General features: G+C 41.7%; 1 protein-coding gene across 4 annotated transcripts in view; it reads left to right on the forward strand.

The window, feature by feature from the left end:
* SUGCT (succinyl-CoA:glutarate-CoA transferase) overlaps positions 1-16,110 on the forward strand; it is a 764,199-nt gene that overhangs the window by 674,782 nt on the left and 73,307 nt on the right. Inside the window, exons 14-15 of one of the 4 annotated variants that reach the window (XR_004351440.1) lie at positions 12,448-12,667; positions 13,566-13,803. Coding sequence is in view for 2 of the 4 variants with exons in the window: in XM_032643169.1 (XP_032499060.1) it covers positions 12,448-12,611 (164 nt within the window). In the remaining 2 variants the exon portion in view is untranslated. Of the gene's footprint in view, positions 1-12,447; positions 13,482-13,565; positions 13,804-16,110 lie in introns of those variants that run through there. The other 3 variants (XR_004351441.1, XM_032643169.1, XM_032643170.1) reach the window with 3 other exon arrangements.

The following is a 16,110-nucleotide window of genomic DNA, read 5'->3' on the forward strand; positions in this document are numbered from 1 at the left end:
TTATTGTTATGATGATGAGTTCAAGCAGTGGAGGGGAAATTGCGAAATAACTTGGTGCTGGAGCTCTCATTATTTTCAGTGAAATGAAGTTTGGCTTCTTACGACGCTAGTAAGCCTTGAAGATTAAATGGTATCTATAGTACGTATCTTAGCAATAGTCCAAAGAAGTCAAAATAAAAACTTTCGATACAGCATTTCATATATTATGAAACAGATGTTTGCTTTTAAGTATTCTTAATTTTTTAAAAAAAGTTGACACCCATATCAGACATTAAAAAAACCAACAAATGAAAAGACCCCACACACTTAATCTTAATTGTATTCATTCTCTCTTCCATTATGATTGGATGGCCAGCTATGTTCATTAATTTAACCCTTAGTACTGATCCTTTGCCAGTTTGCTGTGAGGTTGAGCAATAAGTTGTTTCATTGCCTTAGAAGTGCATCATGAAGACGGAAGGTGCATGGAGTTCTGGAAAAAAGGACTGTTGAGGTCCCTTCCCTCGTGATGATGTGATATTATGTTCCCATTACTTGAATATTCATTATGGTTTCCCACATGTTTTTGGCTACCTCTGTTTCCTGAAACTGTTTACATTATTAAGTTGGTCTGGATTATAGAAACGTAGCTCAAACTCCATGTATAGTTAGAGTAGCTTGGGATGTTTGCATATATGGGGTAGATTCCCTGTTCAGCCTGAGAGAATCGTGGAAGGTTTCTAAGAGGAGATGAGACAGAATAGTCAGGGTCTTGTTACCAAAGGGCCTCAAACCACAGATGGAAAACACGACACAGGGCTAGTCTGAGGAATTTCTGGCACACCAGGAACTGGGCCCTCCCTGTGTCTTGAACCAGATAACTTTCCACAGAGAACACAGTGAAGGCTTCATTCCTTTTGGGGTGGGTAGAGAGGAAAGCTTTGGAGAGCATTGCCTGACTCAGAAACATGAGAAATCAGAACGTATCGATGCTGCTGTGTTTCCAGGACCTCCTACAACGAAATAGGCGGAGTATGACAAATTAATGTGAAAAGATGAAGTAGTAGTGAGTACCTATTGCATAAGAAATCTGGTAGAACTGTGATCTAGAAACACAGAGGGAATCGACTGTCAGAAGACAGAATCTGAAGCTGGCATGTTCTACTCCAAGACCCCGAGTTTATTTTCCAGCTTAGATAATTCTCTCTTCTTTTGCTTTCTCCTCTTTACTGGGAAGCAGCGTGGCCCATTGGCAAAGATACGGGATTTGGAGCAAGACTCTCTGGCTTGGAATCCTGGCTCAGCTCCTTTTAGCTCTGCGACCCTTTTAGCTCTGTGACTTCCCTGCTGTGTTGCTCAGTTTTCCCGATTTTACAAATGGGGATCATAGTAGTACCTTCTGGGCTGAATGAATCAAATGTGAAAAGCACATATAATAGTGTTTGGCACAGAGTAAGTGTCTGTTAAGTAAGTAAAATAAGTCCCATGTTTCCAAAGTTCCTTTTAACATAACTAGTTAAAATTCGAGAGAGTATAAAATTAATTTCTGGTGTATGTTATGATGCCGTTGGAGATAGTAAGTATGTACTTATCAGATGATCAGATAATCATTCAACCTCCCTTAGCCTCCCTTTTGTTATCTGTAGGAAGAGGAAAACATACCTATCTCAAGGGGTTGTAGTGAGGAATACATGAAATAAACATTTGAAAAGTTCTGCTTAAGAAAAGGTTCCTTCCTTATAGCACAGGGCACTCTGCTCAATATTCTGTAATAACCTAAATGGGAAAAGAATTTGAGAAAGAATAGATACATGTATATGTATAACTGAGTCACTTTGCTGTATACCTGAAACTGACATGACATTGTTAATCAACTATACTCCAATATAAAATAAAACATTTTAAAAATTAGTATTTGAAGACAGAAAAAGCTGCCCTTAACTAAAATGAATGAATAGAATTGATTTTTTTTTTTTTAAAAAGTGTTCCTTCCTCCCTTTTCCTTTTCCTTTAAATAATCGTATCCTTGACTGTTAAAGATTTTTAAAAGTTAAGGCTTTTATCCCCAACTTGCTGTCGTGAATCTGAAATGCAGCTCACTTGTCCATGTTCTGGGAAGTAGAAGTCTGAAATTAACAGGTGATCAAGGCTCTACTTAAGGAATCTAGGTTGCTGAGGTCAGCACTGCAGCAAAGAAGGAAAGGTAACAACAGCAGCTAGCATGTATTGAGTGCTTGTTGTGTGCTCGGTTCTGTTCTTAGAAGTTCTAAAAATCCTCACAACTTTATATGGAAGGGACCATTTTCATCCCCATTGTACAGAGAAAGATGCTGAGGCACAGGTGCTTAAGTAAGTTACCCAAGGAGATACACTCAATACATGGCAGAGCCAGGATGTGAATCTAGACCCTCTGGCTCCCCAAACCCACGCTCTTAACCCTCTTGCCATGTCACTTCTCGAAAACAATGGCTATGAAGTCAGCAGATCTATATGTGCGTCTGCTGTGTGCTGTGTGCCCTTGTACACGTTTCATAACCTCTCTGAGCTGCGTGTTCCTCTTCTGTGATACAGGAATAAAAGGCACTGATAAATGCAAAAACTCTGTAAGGTTATTGTGAGGATCAAATTAGATTAACAAATAACAAAACTCTTCGCCCCAGGCCTGGTATACAGTAAGGGCTCACTAAGTAGTAGTTGCCAATGTCATCGTGTATGACTAGAGACTGGGGCAGGTTCCTCCTCATCTACCTTTGCATTTTGTCAGCCTCCAGCTCTTGACCTATGGGTTCCTGGAGGTTTATTAGTTCAGCCTCCCAAGAATGGGCATCCGCAGAAGTTGAGGTCAGAGGCATTTTCACTTTCCTAGAATCTGACACACTGTTCCTGAGGGACCAAGGGCAGTTCACACACAGTCCTCATGGAGAAGTGGGTCTAACCCACAAGCTGTGCCACTCAACCCCCTTCCTGGTGAGGTCTTTGCCCACCAATCCTTAGACTAGGTAGACTCCTCACAAGGACAGCACTTGGGGTTCCAGGTTTGGTACCAGCTGAAGTGCTGGAGATTGCTGTGGCGTGCACTTCTTTCAGCATTTTTTGGTTCGATTGCCTTTATTAATGCAGATCAAAAACATCCACACCTTTGGGAATCCCTGAGTGTCTATGACTCAGCCTCAGAGAACTCTGCGTTTCTTTCTCTGCCTCTTTCTGTGAGCACAGCGTCCACAGTTCTTTCACAAGTAAAACTGCCCTAACTTCTACCCCTCAAGTCAGTGGAGATGTGTCTGTTCAAGGCCAAGCATTCCTCTTTGCAAGAAATGCATTTATCTCCGAATTTATGAGCTATACAGATTAATTTTTCATTCATTTAATTTGCTTCCTGGGGACACAAACCATTTTGATGCAGTAGATTTTGATATAGAACTTAGATAATAGAGGAAAGTCTGCCTGAATAACAAATTTAAAACCTCAGCATCAGAGATGTTGGAATAAATACGATTGCCTTGGAAATATACTGCTTTGGAATGAAGGCATTTAGATGGTAAATGACCTCTACATTTACATATCCTGGCCCAAACTCTTCCCTGAATTCCAGACTTGCATAGCTAAAGGCTTCTCTCCTCAGATATCTCATTGGCAAGTCACACAGCATCTTCAAAAAAGAATTTGACTTCTGCTTCCACCCAGGCTTGTCTGTGAATCCATTCAGCCTTCTGCATCTGGTAAATGGCCTCGCCAGTTACTCAACTCAGAAAGGGGAGTTCTCCTTTGATCCCTCTCCCTCCCTCCTCAGCTACGTTGGGTGGGCCTTGTACTTCATCAGCAAGCCCTCTCATTCTATCACCGAATAGCTCTCAAATACATCCACTTTTCTTAAATTCTGTAGGCACCATCCTAGTCTAGGCCACCATCGTCTCCTCTGATCTCCCCAGAACAGCCTCCAAGCTCATTTGATCGCATTCTCTGCCCAGCAACGCGAGTATTTAAGTCTTGTCACTGCTCTGCTTAAAGCCCCAGCTGCTTCCCAGTGAACTCAGAATAGGATCCACGTTTACTACCATAGCCTATAAATCCCTGTGCCTCTCCCTCCAACTTCATCTAGAAACTACCAAATGATGTTTGAGCCACCCTGGAACTTTTTTCAGTGCCTTGAACATCAAGCCTGTTCACACAAGTTAGCCTAGATACCCAACTAACACAGTCAGCTCTGTAGTACTGTAATAGGTTTATAATACTTTTCACACAAATAACACATAAAAAACAAAAATAAACATTTTTAATCTTACAGTACCTTGAAAAGTACAGTAGTCCAGTACAACAGCTGGCATCCAGGGGCACGTTTGCATCTTTGAAAGTTCACAAATTGAAGGTTCGGATGTAGGGGACTTACTGTAGTCCTTTACTACCCCATGACCCCTCTCCACCGTGCCTGCAATATTCTCCTCTTTTCAGCTAGGTTTCTACTCATTTAATAATTTCTATCAAATTAAAACTATTTATTTGTTTGCCTATTTGTCTGTCTTCCGAATCAGAATGTAAATTCCATGAAAGGAGTGTCTAGATACATTTTGTTCGCTAACATATATCTAGATTATATAGCTCAGATCTTGACACAGGGATACTCACAAATTATATGTAGAATAAATTAGTGGATAAATGAATTAATAAAATAATATAAATAGTATTTATTCAAATATCTTTAATTGTTAGCAATAATTAGTTCACCACATTTGTATTGAATGGCAGAGCATGGACCGTGGAGTCTGACGTATAGGACATTTTGTCCTGGTTCTATCTCTTACTTAGCTGGGTAACCTTAGACAAACTAACCCTTTAAAGGGTCTCAATTTCTTGATCTGTAAAATGCGAGTTATAATGCTCTCTGTTGTATAAGTTGAAAAGTCCAGTGCGATAATGCAAATAAAAAGCAGAGTCCACAGTCATCACAAGTGTTCAAGAGAAGATGCTTGCTGTTATCTTCATTAGAAGGACCACAAAAGGCATTGAGGGCCAATTAGCAAATACAGTTGACATTTTCCTGCCTGCATAGGGCAAACAGCAACTAATAGACAATCTAATGCACTATGCTTTGTGCCCTTATAGAGGATACACAGATAACAAGCGCTTCTTGAATGTTCTGGGCATCAAAGTCAAATGGATTTTCTTTACTTATATTCCATCAGTTACTTAAAATCTTGCCACATTGTAATTTGCTTCATATTTGAATCTTGATTTTCTTAGGCAAATTTTGTGTTTTTCCAGAGTTCCTAGTTCTTACTTTTTTTCTTGCGTATGTAGCTTTGTCTGCTTATTTTACTTTTTCCAGCCTCTCAGTCATACTGATTATACAGTTAAGGCTCTTCTGCCTCCTTAGACTCCCCCTTTTGAAGATCTCTGTCCTTCTCCATCTCTGCCTTGTCCAAGCTGTCGTTCTGGGACCTTCCTTCCCTACACTTGTTGGCTGGTCCTCAATGCGTACCAACATTTTCCTCTTACTTCATTTACTCCAGTGTTTTACTGGAGTCAACTTCAAGAAACATACTTAGTAAGTTTAATCTTTGAAAGTTCGAAAATACCTTCATATTTGATTAACCATTTGACTGGATATACAATTCTAGGTTTAACGTCATTTCCGTTTAGAAATTTGAAAGCAAGCTTCACTTTCTTCTAGTTTCTAGTAGAAACCAGTGAGACTAGTCTATATTGAGGCGTTTAATCCTTCTGCTTTCAGCCCTACTTCTAGTCTAAGATCTGTCTCTCTCTTAACCATTGATTTTAAGAAAAGAGGCTCAGGAATTCCCTGGCGGTCCAGTGGTTAGGACTCGGCGATTTCACTGCCAAGGGTGCGGGTGCAATCCCTGGTTGGGGAACTAGAATTCCGCAAGCCATGCACAGAGTGGCCAAAAATATAAAAAAATAAATTAATTATATTAAATTTTTTAAAAAAGAGGCTTTGGGGGAGGTGACGTAGACCAATTGGCATCGACTTCCTCTCAGTGTCCTTGTAGAATATTCTGTGCTTCAGCTTTCTCTACCTCTTTTCCCCATCAACATGATCCCATCCATGTCATTCTTAAATTTGTTGGAATATCCCATTCACTAGTAATGCTCTCTCCCATCCTTTTTCCTCATATGAAGTTTTATGTTTGTTTGTTTAACTCATGTACTTTTATTTCAGTGGCTTATCAGGAGAGAGTGAAGGCGGTTATAGCTGTTCAAAGCCCCAAAATACACAACTTGAAATTATAGTACAGTTTGCCATCATTTAGAGTTACTGTAATTTATTGAACCAGTGCCAAAGTTTTGGACATATTTTCCTAATTCTTTTTTCAGTATTACAACTATTTGACCTCTTTATCTAGAAGGAAGCGGTTAGAGATAGGCCTTTGAGGACAGTACATGAGGGAATGATTGCTAAACACCTACTCTTAACAAGGTAACCTTTGGAAGCTAAGAAAAGATGGAAAAGTTTTCTTTCTTTCTTTTTTTTTAAGTTCAGAATGCCCCACAAAGAACCCTCACAGGCTGTGTGTTAGAAAGCCTTGTGGGAAGGAGAGAGGTATTAAGAGTATTAAGGAGATTTAGAAAGTTGTTTATTTAGATCCTTGCCAATAAAATTTGTCGATATTCCTGATTACATCCATAGAAAAAAAAATTTTTTTTAAGCAGGATTTCTCCATCTAAGCGTGTGAACACTTTTAAAACTCTTGATGTTGAGTTGACAAATTTCCCCCCAGAAGGATTGCACCAATTTGCATTCCTACCAATCACAGACCTCTTTTATTTTTTATTTATTGTTTTTGGCTGCGTTGGGTCTTCGTTGCTGCTCGCGGGCTTTCTCTAGTTGCGGAGAGTGGGGGCTACTCTTCGTTGCGGTGCGGGGGCTTCTCACTGCGGTGGCTTCTCGTTGCAGAGCGTGGGCTCTAGGCACACAGGCTTCAGTAGTTGTGGCGCACAGGCTTAGCTTGGTCCACAGCATGTGGGACGTTCCCAGAGCAGGGCTCGAACCCAGGTCCCCTGCATTGGCAGGCAGACTCCCAACTACTGCACCACCAGGGAAGTCCCAATCACGGACGTCTTAAACACACGCTTAGATGACATCCACAAGATGATTTGCTAGTTTTATAAACAAAATTGGGGCTCATTATCTTCATACACATTTATTTGATTATTACTGATGTTATTACCCATATTGTATTACCCAACTGCTCAAACCAATCCTCCGTAGGTATTGCCAGCCTCACTTTAGAAATCTATAGACTGAGACTCAGGGACTTTTTTTTTTTTTTTTTTTTTTCCGCGGTACACGGGCCTCTCTCTGTTGTGCCCTCTCCCGTTGTGGAGCACGGGCTCCGGACGCGCAGGCTCAGTGGCCATGGCTCACGGGCCCAGCCGCTCCGCAGCATGTGGGATCTTCCCGGACCAGGGCACGAACCCGTGTCCCCTGCATCGGCAGGCGGACTCCCAACCACTGCGCCACCAGGGAAGCCCTCGGGGACTTTTAAGAATTCTCAAGATCACACAGCTTTCAAGTGTTTGAAAGCATATGCGGGTGTGGATATTGCTTTGCCAAAAAGTAATTTAAGAACATGTGACTTATCTGCTCATCGTTTTTTTTAAACAGAAAATCAGATCATTCTTTCTGGACCTTAGATGTAAATAATTATGTCAAACATGTTCTACTTCTTGAAACAAATAGTTGAAGAACCCTCCATGCAAAGCCTAGACTGGGAGGGACGTCCCAGGTACATAGGATTATTGCACAGGGTTACAAGGACAGGATTCAATGGACCCATGAGAACTTAGCTTTCTCTGGGATCTAGATATTGCCTTCCTTGTCTCACTGTGCGTGTCTGTGTATATTTTTAAGGGACTGTAAATTTCTGGTTTTTATGAGCCATGTGGCAAAATGATCCTCCACAGTGACTCCTCACTCTGCCCCATCCCCAGGTTCACTTTCCAAAGTTTCAGTTACCTGTTGTCAACCGTGGTCTAGAAATATTAAACAGAAAATTCTAGAAAAAAATAATTCATAAATTTTAAATTGTGTGCCATTCTGAGGAGAGTGATGAACTCTCCTGCCATCCCCCTCTGTCCCTTGAATCATCCGTTTGTCCACCGTATCCACCTGTTAGTCACTTAGTAGCCCTCTAGGTTATCAGATTGACTGTCCGTCAGTGGCAGCACATGTGTTCAAGTGACCCTTATTTTACTGAATAATGTTCCCAAAGCACAAGAGTAGTGATGCTGGCAATTCGGATATGCCAAAGAGAAGCTGTAAAGAGCTTCTTTTAAGTGAAAAGGTGAAAGTTCTCAACTTAATAAGGAAAGAAGAATAAACTGTAAGCTGAGGTCGCTGAGATCTACAGTAAGAGCGCATCTTCTATCCGTGAAATTGTGAAGAAGGAAAAAGAAATTTGTGCTAGTTTTGCTGTCACACCTCAAACTGCAAAAGTTAAGGCCACAGTGTGTCATAGGTGCTTAGTTAAGATGGAAAAAGCATTAAATATGTACAGTAAGATATTTTGAGAGACCACTTTTACATAACTTATTATTATAGTATATTGTTATCATTGTTCTATGTTATCAGTAGTTATAGTTGTTCATCACTTACTGTGCCTCATTTATAAATTAAACTTTATCATAAGTATGTGTGGATAAGAAGAAAGAGTATACATAGGGTTTGACACTATCTGTGGTTTTAGGCATCCACATGGGGTCTTGGAAACTATCCCCTACAGATAAGGGAGCACTGCTGTATTTAGGAAACGTATAGAAAATTACAATGTGAAAACGGCCAGTACTGTACAGATACCTATACCATACTCTGATATTAAATTACATGGACAAACCCCAGCTTCAGAATCTTCCTAAAATCAGTCATATGCAAAATACCTGGTTTCTGAAGGGGCATATGAAAAAGTATATACAACTTCATAAACTGCAATATGGCTTACTTAGTAACTTATATTTATTTAAAGAAGCCTAAGCTTTCCAAATATATAGTATCTTCCAGGTGTCTTTATCCTAGCAAGTCTAAAAATTACCAAGTAATACCATTCCACCAACCTAAATTCTCTAAGATTTTTTTGTGCAAAGTGTTAAATGCCCTTCATCCCAAACTTGGTAGCATAGTGTTCGGTGTGGATCTGGAAGCTCCCAGGAAAGGATGGTGCATAGTGAGGGTGACACAAGTTGAACTGCCCTTTCCTATGGCTGGACCTGAAGAATTCCCTTATACATCATCCCTGCAGGGAGGTTAAAAGTCCCAAGTTCTAAGTACCAATACCACAGTACTCCAATGTGGATGAATCTCAAAAACATTATGCTAAGTGGAGGACACCAGACACTTAAAGGTCACATACTGTATGATCTCATTGATATGGAATATCCAGAATAGAGAGATCCCTAGAGACAGAAAGAAGGTTAGTGGTTGCCAGGGGCGTGAGGGGAGGAGAGAATTGAGAGAAACTGCTTAAGGGATGAGGGTTTTGCTGAGCGTGTAACTGAAGGTGGGGTCTGGCTGCTCGCCAGTAAAGAGGCAAGGTTGGCAGAAAGGAAAGTCTGCCTGATTTTGCATGCCGGCGACTGGGGGCCGTGCGGGGGAGGGCGGATGCCTGTCCAAAGGCCGACTCCACCCCTCACAGTCGGGGGCAAGAGCTTTTATAGGTTGAAGGAAGGGGCTACATGCAGAAACAGCACAGTCAGCTCTGACAGTCATCTTGAAATCGGTCATCGCTGGTCTGACCAGCGTCATCCTGATTGTTTTAGGTACAGTTAATCTTAAGTTCCAGGGTCGGTTTGTTCCCATTTCCTTGAGGCCAATTCTTGGAATTGTGGCAGCTAATGTCACGGGGCTACAGTCTGGCCATCACGTAGTTAACTTCTTCCACCTGATGGGGTTTCAGCGTCTATAAGACAGCTCACGGGATAGGGCTCAGAATATTATCTATAGCCCTTGAGAAGGAACTAAAGGTCCTTAACTGCGCTTAATGACTCAACTATTATTATTTAGTCTTGTTGTACGGTTTTCCTTTGTTTCTGCATTTTCTCATTTCTCTGATTAAACTTATTCTTCGGTTAAAGTTTTTCCACAGACAAAAGGCAGGCGGAGGACATGGGGGCCAAGGACCACAGGTGGGGTCCTGCTCCGTTTCAGGAGCAATGGAAATATTTTGGAACTAGATAGAGGTGGTAGTCACACAGCGTTGCAAATGTATTAAATGCCACTGAATAGTTCACTTGAAAATGGTGAATTTTATGTTATGTGAATTTCACCTCAACCCATTCTTTTTTTAACAAAACTCCAAGTTCCTAAACCCAACAGACCTGGACTTGGAAACTGACAACTTCCTAGCTGTATGATGTTGGGCAAGTTATTCTCATTTTCTAACCTGGATCCTAACTTTAACCCTTTTACCTTAAACCTCCGTCAACATCCATACAGGATTGCCGTGAGGATTATAGGAGATCATGTATGTAAAACCTTTGGCACAGTGGCTGGCACATCCTAGATTCTTAGGAAACCGTAGCTACCACTGCTAATACTCCTGGCAGCAGCAGCAGTAGGAGTAAATGGTAGCTGTGTTTCAACCCAGATTCCTGAAGAGTCAAGTGACTATCTTCCAGTTGATCATCTTGCTTCAGGTCATCCAGTAGGAAAGGAACACATACCTGACTTCGACTTCAGCCTTGTATTCGCTCAGCAGAGTCCTTCTTTTGAAAGACAAGTTTTAGATGAAAACCATGGTTAATGTCAAAACGGAACACATCCCTAAAACACCAAATTATCAGCTTTCCCGGGAGCGTAGGGGACACTGCTTCCCAATGTGTGCTCCTTTCCTGAAAAGGGACCAACCCGTGAAAAAACAGTCATACACTGGAGCATTTGAAAGGAAGTGTGAGAAGGGGGAAAAAAAGGAATTTCCCTGAGCTTCAGAGAAGGAAAACTGTGCAGTCAGTTGGAAGTTGCCGTTTATCTGGAGGGCATGGTATGGGTGACAGACAGGGGCGGCTTGATGGTTTTAGGAGGTCTGTGTCCTCTCTCTCCATCAACAATGGCTTCCTCAACATGACCTTTTCTGAATGGAATTCTCCGAAGAGCCGGGAGCACATTTGCTGCTTTACTGACTGACATTCTGTTACCCACATGTGCTTTGGTTTTATTTGTTCTTCCTATGAGCTCCCCAAATCGAGAGGAGGCTGGAAGAATTTTTATGAGATAGAAATGTACTGTTTTGTAGTCTCCTTGTGACTCCCTAATTTGTTTTCCCGAAGCCTAATCAAGTGAGACGTAAAGGACAGCCAACATAAATACCATTTATTGAATGAGGCAACAAAAGTAAAATCTGTTGAAACAGCATGTTCCCCAGCTTGTCCATGGAAGAGTGAGAAGCAAGACGAGGCTGCTAAGGTTATGGAAAGTACATGGTCTTTAATGTGAGACAGCTCAGGTGGACATGGATTTGCTTCCTGGTGCTATTAATTATTAGCCATGTGACCTTGAGCAAAACCTTATTAGCTTTGGGGACTTTAGTGTCATTATGTGAAGATTGGGGATGAAAAAATCCATTCCCAACAGGTGTTGAAAGCATTTCTTGAGTTACCCTGTTTGCAGTGGCTCAGTGCTCAGCAAAGAGCTGACAATAAACATCCTTTTCCCCTTGCACTGCAAAGCATCAAGGGAGGTGATGGGGCAGCTTTTGTCATCATAGTGGCCGGCAGGTTTTGTGCATTGTTGTGGGTTAGGGGATGCTTACTTCATGCTTTCTGTCCATTATCTCATTTAAATCCTTATATCAAGTCTATGTGGTAAACTTTATCATACCCAGTTTAGTCGCAGAACACGAGGCTCAGAGACGTTAAGTAATTAGTCCGAGATGGCGCTGCTCGAAAGTAGAAGAGCTGATATCCAAACAGAAGTCTCTCTGACAATGAAGCTTGCACCCATAACCTCTTCTACCACCTAAAGGCTTCACCCAGGGTCTGGCTGAGGTGTAGTTGATCTGTGGTCTGTTGAACTGAATCTTGGAATCCTACAGTAGATGCTGAGTAGTAAACCTTTGTGTTACCTTCAGCTGGGGTCAGATTTCCAGCTTCAGAGAGACACTATGTACCCATGGCCACTGTTCTCTGGGACCCAGAAAGTCAACTCAGTTGAGTAACCTACCCCTGTGGGTCTTTGTGACAGGCCAGGCATATTCATGTGGCCCCCTGCATGGTGGTGGGCAGGCCAGATGACCACTGCACACAGTTGGATAAAGCTAAGTCAAGAAAAGCCATGTGTGCAAATGCAGTTCTTTCCAAAATGATGGTCCATCTGCAAGGGTGTAACCGGCAGTGATATTCCTGGCACTCATCGCAAACACCCCAGGCTGCTTGGGTAATGAATTTCTTTTTTTTTTTTTGGGGGTAATGAATTTCTGAGGGTTAGTCATTAACAGGTTTCCTGCATTCCTCCCCCTTTGACAGGCCCAGCTGTGAGATACAGTGAGTTAAAGATGTCAGAGGCCAGCCCGCCCCCCCTGCTTGGGCAGCACACGACGCACATCCTGAAGGAGGTCCTCAGATACGATGACAGGGCCATCACAGAGCTGCTCAGCGCTGGAGTGGTGACCCAACATGAGGTTGAGTGACAAAGGAAATACGCTTTTTTGCAAAACCACAGTTGGAATGCGTTTTGCTAGCAAAGGTAAAGTAGCCTTTCCGGACCCTGCTCCCCAGTTCTGGTGCCTGCCACTGAAGAGTTGGAGGAATTCCAGAGTTCCTGCCTGGCCTCTCCAGAATGGCGCTGGTATCAGTGAATCGAGTGCTTTCTAAACGCACCCCACCTTTGATTCCTTACCATTTACCCCCAGATAATAGATTAATTGTGGATTTGTGGGCTTTTTTTTTTTTTTTTTGGGTGAAGTTTTTTTTTTTTTTCTGGAAAAATACATTCCTCATTCTAATTACGTTAATAGCCTAAACGTTTGCCCCTCCAGCCCACGCAGGTCTGAAAAAGAGCAGATCTCTTGACGTTCTTTACTTGCACATAAAGTCCTCATTTAAACCTTTGTTAGGAAGTCAAAGCAATAAGCAGAATGACAGTCTCGGTGATTGATTTTAAACAGAATAACTTAATTTTGAGCTCATGAACCCTTTGTTAATCTGTAATTTAAACCATGGAATTTGTTAATGTCCATTATAAAACTGAGCTCCGTTCTCCCCCATGGGGGTAAATAATGGCTTTATGTTGTATTTCTTTGATTATTTCATGAGACATGGCAGAAAATCAGTCTCCACCAATGAATTTTGGGATGTAGTGGGTGAAGAGTGGTTCTTTAATTGGTACCTTATTTTGAGCCAAGTACAAGTGCAACAGGTTTTTAAATGAATGTCAGATGACTATCTCGGTATTAAATAACGTCTAAATAATGATAAATTGGAGAATGAAAGGAAAATATTTCTTTGTGATCTGAGTATCCACTGTAGAAGAATATATCATGCCTTAATATTAAGTATTTGCATTTAAGTATTTGTCAGTGAATTCGAAATATAGAAACATCTTCTGTCCAGAAGGTGGTAGCTGATTTGCCTATATGTTCCAGGATGAATTGTCACTCAGAGTGCCAATCACCCAAGCCCAGGTACAGACCAAGGAATCAGATGACCCCATGACGAGTATCCTCATGTGAACACAATTCACGCTGTTAGGCACATATATCTTAAAGCCATGTCATTACATGCCAAGTGGTCACTGAAAGTTAAATTACAGATGTTCATTTTTCAAACAGTGATTTAGAGCTACTTTTCTTTTTTTTTTTTTGCGGGGGTACGCAGGCCTCTCACTGCTGTGGCCTCTCCCATTGCGGAGCACAGGCTCCGGACGCACAGGCTCAGCGGCCGTGGCTCACAGGCCCAGCCGCTCTGCGGCATGTGGGATCTTCCCAGACCGGGGCACAAACCCGTGTCCCCTGCATCGGCAGGCAGACTCTCAACCACTGCTCCACCAGGGAAGCCCCTAGAGCTAGTTTTCTTATGGTGTTCTTTTTTATTGGGAAGATTCAAGCCATTTATGCATGCTGTAAGCCCCAATATGTTTGTAGAATCAAGGACTCCAAATAAATAGGAAGTTTGTCTTCTCATGAGGCCTCCTGAGACTTTTTAGAAGAATGCCTACTAATTCTTGAAACACTTATTGTCCTCTCTGCTTTCCTCTTTGTGGACAACTTATTCTGAAGAACTCCCGCTGTTATCCCACTAGTTAGAATTTCATCATGCAAGGGTAATTTGATACCTTCTTCAGTACTTTTCCCCCAGTGGCTAATTCGTAGATATATATTTGGAGACATTCACTTCAGGCCAGACATCTAAATGAAATTCTTCCATGTATATACAATTAGTAATGAAAATGGTAAAAGGCTGGATGACAGAGAATTGGCAAAACACATACCTTGAAAGATGCTTCTCCACCATTTCTCCGAGTGAGCCAAGTAGATGTCTTGAAATGCAAATTACTTGGTTACTGAGCAATAACCCTTAAATATCCAGGTCTCCGTATGTAGCAGGATGTTGATCATTTAGAGAGGGTCACAAAATGCCTCTAAAACCTTGAAATCGATCACGGTTGGTTGACTGCGCAGTCTTGGTCCCTAGCAGAGTGGCCATTGGAGACCGTCTCCAGTGTAATCGTATATGTAGCTGTCCAGATTTCCACCTACACACCTCAAAACGATCCAGGAGAACTTTGAACCTGTTCATTACCCAACAGATAGCACTTACCCAACTGATTAGGTGAGAGAAGTAATTTAGAATATGTTTCAAGTTCAGATAGATAATTAGTCCTGCAAGAAACACTGTGCTTGCTACAATTTCTAGCAACGTGTCCCAGATCAAGTTATACCTATAAACAATGTGCTGTTTTAATTATCAGGACCTATTATCTTACGCATTTCCAAAGCCAAACATACTATTAAGATATCATATGCTCCAGTTCACTTTGTGTCAAGACCTACCTTCTGGCAGATTTGTGTCTGAGGTTGGCCTAGAAAGTTCTTTGAAACTTCGCGGGTTAATCATTATGTGTGTCCACGAGCAACTGGTTTCCTTCCCTTGATTTTTTTCTTAAATTTTCCGCTGCCATGATTTTCTGGTTAATCAAGCATATTTTCCATCATGCATTCTGATATGCTGAATGTTTCCCCAGAAGAAGAGAAATGAACATTGACCAGTTTTGTGTGACTCCCCCGGGTTACTTGGTGTTCTTTCGTGTTCAGTCCATCTACTAGGAGTTAGAAGCCCAATCATGATTTAAAAAAAAAAAAAAAAAAAAAAAAACAGAAAAACAAGGGAGGTCTCACATAGGTTATTTCATACTAGCTCATTAGACTATTAGACTATGTGGGGTTAACCTCTTAGATAACCCCACAGTGGGGGGCTTTTGCAGAAGACTTCAAGACCCCTGCTTTCAGCCTTTTGCACGGAAATTCACACCCGCTTGTATCTCACCTGAATTTGATAGCTCACCACTGACTCTTTGGTCCCATGACGTCGGCATGTGGTCTGCTTTTATGGATGTGAGTCTTGCTTGTCACTGTCCCATGTGGCTCAATGCTGCCTTTATCCACAGGACCCGTTCTCCAGATCCTGGGCTAGCAGGTGCTGAGAAAGAACGTTAGGTCCAGATCGTCTGCCTCTGCTCTGACAGCTCATGTGGCAAAGGAGACGAGAGGGAAAGAAAGGCAGAGTCCTCACCCTCCATTCCCTGGCCCTGGGCTATTCATTTTCAAACTCATCCCCCAAGATTAATAGATTTTTCTTGCATTTGCTTCTGTTCGTGGGAGAATATCCGCTATAGTGAGTCCTTAAATTCATGAGATTCTTCAGACACGGGATGCCAGCAGAAAATGGTTGTTCACCTTGATTGTAGTATCAATGACACTTAGGAGGCCAGAATGTCAAGCTCACTTCTTTTCCCTCTCTATTTTGTGGTGCAATCATTATTTGATAAGGAGGATGAAAAGGTTCTGGAAAAAAGGTACATAATTCCATTTCAAACAGCTGTTGGGAAAATAAAAAACACATCACAGGGGAAATGTAGAACTTTTCTCAGACATCAGGATAAAATTGTGTTACTTCTTACAGTCCTAGTAG

Source organism: Phocoena sinus, chromosome 9 (genome assembly GCF_008692025.1).
Source record: "Phocoena sinus isolate mPhoSin1 chromosome 9, mPhoSin1.pri, whole genome shotgun sequence".
In the NCBI taxonomy this organism is placed as follows: Eukaryota; Metazoa; Chordata; class Mammalia; order Artiodactyla; family Phocoenidae; genus Phocoena; species Phocoena sinus.